This window comes from Oncorhynchus keta, chromosome 14 (genome assembly GCF_023373465.1).
Source record: "Oncorhynchus keta strain PuntledgeMale-10-30-2019 chromosome 14, Oket_V2, whole genome shotgun sequence".
In the NCBI taxonomy this organism is placed as follows: domain Eukaryota; kingdom Metazoa; phylum Chordata; class Actinopteri; order Salmoniformes; family Salmonidae; genus Oncorhynchus; species Oncorhynchus keta.
The window spans coordinates 73,528,799-73,535,296 of record NC_068434.1 but is presented as its reverse complement, the minus strand read 5'-3'; the positions used below and the strand labels follow the sequence as shown (position 1 = coordinate 73,535,296).

Sequence of the window (6,498 nt, the reverse complement as noted above, 5' to 3'; positions counted from 1 at the left end):
GCTGTCCGTGTCTTGCTGTTTTGTGTCCACTGGGTGTCAGCGCTGTACTATATCTTCATTTTAATGGATGAATATTTTCTGACATTTTTTACTGTACTTTTCATGAATCATGTATGAAGAGGATAGCTGGGCATACTATATGCAACACTCTTCAAGCTGTGTGTTTGTGGGTCATAGTTGTGTCCTTAATGGTCCTGGGGATATGATAATGACTGCTCCATCAATCAGTAGTCATTTCAAAGGCTGACCAGGGATCATCAACTAGATTAAACTGCAGGACAATTTTTTGTTGTTGTTGTTGAGTGGTTGGTTGGGGGGCCTGAACATAATTTACAGACTGCAAATTTCCCACAAGAAGCTCAAACAGATATAATATTTGACTTAAACATAATAATTTCAAACCTCGGTTACATTTGTCTGTATATAATCACTCAAACTGGACAGTTTTAACTGGATCACTTCATTCAAAGACTCAATCATGAACACTCTTACTGACAGTTGTGGCTGCTTCGTGTGATGTATTGTTGTCTCTACCTTCTTACCCTTTGTGCTGTTGTCTGTGCCCAATAATGTTTGTACCCTGTTTTGTCCTAGTGCCATGTTGTGTTGCTACCATGTTGTGTTGCTACCCCACTGTGTTGTCATGTGTTGCTGCCATGCTGTGTTTTTGTCTTAGGTCTCTATTTATATAGTGTTGTGTTGTCTCTCTTGTTGTGATGTGCGTTTTGTCATATATTTTTAATCCCAGCCCCCTGTCCCCGCAGGAGGCCTTTTGCCAGGCCGTCATTGTAACTGACTTGCCTAGTTAAATAAAAAATATGTATCTGTCCTCTGACTAAATGTTATACCAGACCAATTTACACAAGTGAATGGTTCACACAGGGACGTAAAAAGACTAAGGAACATTTCACTTCCACTAATGAAAGGATGGAGTGAAAATCTGTTGGGTTTTGAAAAATTAGCATAAACGTTTGTGGTCTATTTGTCAAAGATTCCCTCCATCCAAATGAGTCATCCACAATTAAACTTCCCCAATGAATCACAGAGGCAAAGGCATTTCAGGGGATTTACACAACTTCACAATGATTAACGGGCCTCTTTTAGTAAAACAAAAAATGGCAGAATTTAATCAAGTTCTTTGGAGCCAAAAAAACTACTGAAAAATAGGGGTGTATGTATGAGATTATGGAGGGACGACATCAAGGTATTCCAATCTAAACAGCGCCTGAAATGTGATCTGTAGCCAAAAACGAAGAGGATAGCTGGGCATACTATATGCGACACTCTTCAAGTTGTGTGTTTGTGGGTCATAGTTGCGTCCTTAATGGTCCTGGGGATATGATAATGACTTCTCCATCAATCAGTAGTCATTTCAAAGGCTGACCAGGGATCATCAACTAGATTAAACTGCAGGACACTTTTTGTTGTTGTTGAGTGGTTGTTTGGGGGGCCTGAACATAATTTGCAGACTGCAAATTTCCCGCAAGAAGCTCAAACATATATAATATTTGACTAAAACATAATATTTTCTATCCTCGGCTACATTTGTTTGTATACAATCAAGTGTCTTTCTTTTATGCGTGGGAATACTTGGGAACATAACTCCACAAATTGAAATCACTTGGAGATGATTTTCTGGTGTTTTTACAGTCTTTTATGTCCAAAAATAAAATAGTTGTTGTTGTAGCTCAGAAAATTTGGTGGGCCAAATAAAACCATCAGTGGGCCAAATTCGGCTTGCGGGCTTTCAGTTGGGGAACTCTTTCCTAGACAATAGATGAGACCAGTCTAAGATCTGATCACTGATATGGAGTATCCTAATGTTGGTAAGGTTATGGATGCTGTCTGTAAGCTAATAAACTCATATGGTCTTGAAAGCTGTTTTAACACGTGATTGAATGGGCACAATTAAAATGACCCGTAATAGCTTTTGTTTCAACTCACAAGAGGCCACAAGAGGGCAGTGTCTGTACTGCACAATAAACATACTTCTCTCCACATAAGTACTTTTTCCACATAAGTATACTATGTATACGTACCAACAGTACAGGCTGGTGGTTGTGGTGTAATGGTGTGGGGAATATTTTCCTGCACACATTATAGGTCCCTTGATACCAATTGAGCAATGTTTCCAGGCCCCAAATAATTCAGGCTGTTCTGGAGGCAAACAGGGGTCCGAACCGGTACTAGATGGGTGTACCTAAAAAAACTGGCCACTAACTGTATATGAGTATACTATTTATATGTATACTATGTATAAGTAGCTTATATATACAGTACCAGTCAAAGGTTTGGACACACCTACTCATTCAAGGGTTTTTCTTTATTTTTACTATTTTCTACATTGTAGAATAATAGTGCAGACATCAAGGCATGAGGAATGTGGAATGCTTTTCCAACAGTCTTGAAGGAGTTCCCACATATGCTGAGCACTTGTTGGCTGCTTTTCTTTCACTCTGCGGTCCAACTCAACCCAAACCATCTCAATTGGGTTGAGGTCAGGTGTGGGGGCCAGGTCATCCGATGCAGCACTCCAAAACTCTCCTTGGTCAAATAGCCCTTACACAGCCTGGAGTTGTGTTGGGAAATTCCGGTTGTCCTGTTGAAAAGCAAATGATAGTCCCACTAAACACAAACCAGATGGGATGGTGAATCGCTGCAGAATGCTGTGGAAGCCATGCTAGTCAAGTGTGCCTTAAATTATAAATAAATCACTGACAGTGTCACCAGAAAAGCACCCCCATAACATCACACCACCCCTCCATGCTTCATGGTGGGAACCACACATGCAAAGATCATCCGTTCACCTTCTCTGCATCTCACACAGCGATTGAAAAAAAAGAAAGATTTTCACCGATTTTCACTAATGTCCATTGTTCATGTTTCTTGGCCCAAGCAAGTCTCTTCTTATTATTGGTGTCATTTACTATTGGTTTCTTTGCAGAAATTTGACCCTGAAGGCCTGATTCACGCAGTCTCCTTTGAACAGCTGATGTTGAGATGTGTCTGTTACTTGAACTCTGTGAAGCAATTACAGTTGAAGTCGGAAGTTTATTTACACCTTAGTCAAATACATTTCAACTCAGTTTTTCACAATTCCTGACATTTAATCCTCGTAAAAATTACCTGTATTAGGTCAGTTAGGATCACCACTTTATTTTACAAATGTGAAATGTCAGAATAATAGTAGAGAGAATAATTTATTTCAGCTTTTATTTATTTCATCACACTCCCAGTGGGTCAGAAGTTTACATATACTCAATCAGTATTTGCCTTTAAAATGTTTAACTTGGGTCAAACATTTCGGGTAGCCTTCCACAAGCTTCCCACAATAAGTGGGCCCATTCCTCCTGACAGAGCTGGTGTAACTGAGTCAGGTTTGTAGGCCTCTTTGCTCGCACACACTTTTTCAGTTCAGACCACAAATGTTCAATAGGATTGAGGTCAGGGCTTTGTGATGGCCACTCCAATACCTTGACTTTGTTGTCCTTAAGCCATTTTGCCACAACTTTGGAAGTATGCTTGGGGTCATTGTCCGTTTGGAAGACCCACTTGTGACCAAGCTTTAACTTCCTGACTGATGTCTTGAGATGTTGTTTCAATATATTCACATAATTTTTCTTCCTCATGAAGCCATCTATTTTGTGAAGTGCACCTGTCCCTCCTGCAGAAAAGCACCCCCACAACATGATGCTTCCACCCCCGTGCTTCACGGTTGGGATGGTGTTCTTCAGCTTGCAAGCCTCCCCCTTTTTTCTCCAAACATAATGATGGTCATTATGGCCAAAAAGTTATATTTTTGTTTCATCAGACCAGAGGACATTTCTCCAAAAAGTACGATCTTTGTCCCCATGTGCAGTTGCAAACCGTAGCCTGGCTTTTTTATGGAGCAGTTGCTTCTTCCTTGCTGAGCAACCTTTCAGGTTATGTTGATATAGGACTCGTTTTACTGTGGATATAGATACTTTTGTACTTGTTTCCTCCAGCATCTTCACAAGGTCCCTTGCTGTTGTTCTGGGATTGATTTGCACTTTTCACACCAAAGTACGTTCATCTCTAGGAGATAGAATGCGTCTCTTTCCTGAGCGGTATGATGGCTGCATGGTTCCATGGTGTTTATACTTGCATACTATTGTTTGTACAGATGAACGTGGTACCGTCAGGCGTTAGGAAACTTCTCCCAAGTATGAACCAGACTTCTGGAGGTCTACAATATTTGTGGAAGCCCAAATGTGACCTGTCCATGGTGCTGACAGAGCCGAAACAGCTTTCCCAGACACACCCCTCATCAATTTAGGTGCATGCACCTGTGCATCCTTTCCGACCAATTAATGTTATTTAATGTACTTTACAAAACCATGCCAGGAGTCTGTGCAACCCTGCCTCATGGTATACAGCATATACTGCAGGATCTCTCCTCATTCTCCTGTGAACATAATTTTAAACAGAACACATTAAGTTGCAATGGCACTCATTCAAGGATCTGTGTTTTAGGCATATAGGAATTCAGGAGCATTATCGAACACAGAACATGTAAAGTAATTGTCAAGGATCAATGTTGATATCCCTGTAGCAGTCCTGCTCAAGGAGGAAAATATAAAGAAAGACAAGGGATTAGGGAGTGCAAGAGTCTCGTCTTTAAGACAGTGGGAGGGGGATGATGAAAGAGAGAGAGGAGAGGAGGATGGATGGAGTGTGAGGAGTGTGCGCTCAGATAGACTGGTGCTGTCCGTTCAGCACCACAGCTCTCATCTTTCGTTGCATGCCACACGCTGTACGCTTCCCTAATTAAAAGACGGCGTGGATTTGGAACTAGGTTTTCAATATATGGAGTCATAGCCTACACACATATTTCATCAACGCTTTTCGGAGGTGTGTTCATCTTTGGTTTTGTGATGTAGCCTAACCATGAACATTTTGATTTTTTTCCATCCAAATTTCTGGGGCAGGCACAGGCTGTTTCTTGCTTTAGCCTACCTTGCAACTATATCAAACATCCGTTGAGGTATTGCTTTCTTTGGTATTATTAAAATTTGGGATTTATCTGAAAGCTTGAGTGGAGCCTGTGCTTTTTTGCAAGCTGAATAAAAGAAGTCGGTAAGAAACCTGCCTTCTCTTTTCCTCTTTCAACCCGAGTTCATGTGTCGGCCAGATCCCACTGCGTTGCCTCGCACATGTTTTGCAATACAATGACTAGAACCTGCTCGAGACATGCCTAAGCGACGCAATGGGACAAGGCGACGAGAACGATCGTATTGTGATTAACGTGGGAGGTATCAGACACCAGACCTACCGTAGCACCCTTCGCACATTACCGGGCACCCGGTTAGCTTGGCTCGCCGAGCCAGATGCCCACAGTCACTTTGACTACGATCCCAAGATTGAAGAATTCTTCTTTGACCGGCACCCGGGTGTGTTTGCCCACATCCTCAATTACTATAGGACCGGGAAGTTGCACTGCCCTGCAGACGTTTGCGGCCCTTTGTACGAGGAGGAGTTGGCGTTCTGGGGTATAGATGAGACCGACGTGGAACCATGTTGTTGGATGACTTATCGGCAACATCGAGAGGCCGAGGAGGCATTGGATAGTTTTGGGGGTGGCCCCCCCGAGAATTCAGAGGAGGATGGGGATGAGGAAACGCTGGGAATGATCAATAGGTTGGCTCTTGATGGACCAGATGCCAAATCAGGGGGGCATTGGCGACGTTGGCAGCGGTTGCTTTGGGCACTTTTCGAGGATCCCTATTCTTCTAAATATGCAAGGGTAAGTAAGGGTTGGAATCAGTCATCTTGAGTCAATAAAAGTTTAGATAGGCCTACTAATAGCCTGAAAAAACAATGCTTTACAATTTCTCTCTCTCTGTGCTCGCGCGCTCGTGCGTGTGTGTGTGTGTGTGTGTGTGAAGGAGAGACATTTGCTTTAACATAGTTCCTTTCACGCTCATCCAACGTTCACGCAAAAGTTGGGTTCATAGTCACGTACTAATAAGGCTCGTGAATATGAATTGGATTTGAAGCTTGAAGTTGAAATCTGAAGTTGGTACATACATTTTTTTACTTTTAAATGAATGACATATACCCGTTGATTATTGAATAATATAACTTACCTGATTAGCTTAGTTCAACCTTCGTAGACCATCATAACCCAAAATATGAGCTTGTTTCACTTCATTGTTAAACAGGTCAATTATAAACCAACACTGTATTGCCTCTATAATGTTGATATCATGAATGGTCAGACCTTGCATCCATAGCCCTGTCTATGAATTTGAAAGGGGTTACATTACTCCAGCCACATCTCTCAGCTGTTTACCAGAACAGTGATGGGGTGGCGGCGTTGTTATTGTTTGAACTACAGATTTCCATTTTTTATGTGTCCATCACCAGCACACAAACTATTGTCTCTTTCCTAAGCTGGAACAGAATGGTGATCAAGGAGAGGAATATTTGTGACGTCAACAGTCCTACATATATTTGTCTTTCCACCAATCAAATCAA

At 41.8% G+C, this 6,498-nt stretch overlaps 1 protein-coding gene across 3 annotated transcripts in view; it reads left to right on the top strand.

The window, feature by feature from the left end:
- Nucleotides 1-4,752: 4,752 nt before the first annotated feature.
- The window catches only part of LOC118393957 (potassium voltage-gated channel subfamily C member 1), a 41,172-nt gene continuing 39,426 nt past the window's right edge, over nucleotides 4,753-6,498 (top strand). For all 3 annotated transcript variants that reach the window (XM_035787198.2, XM_035787195.2, XM_035787196.2), the window contains exon 1: nucleotides 4,753-5,764. In XM_035787198.2, the coding sequence (XP_035643091.2) occupies nucleotides 5,228-5,764 (537 nt within the window). In that variant the 5' untranslated portion in view covers nucleotides 4,753-5,227. The remainder of the gene's footprint in view (nucleotides 5,765-6,498) is intronic.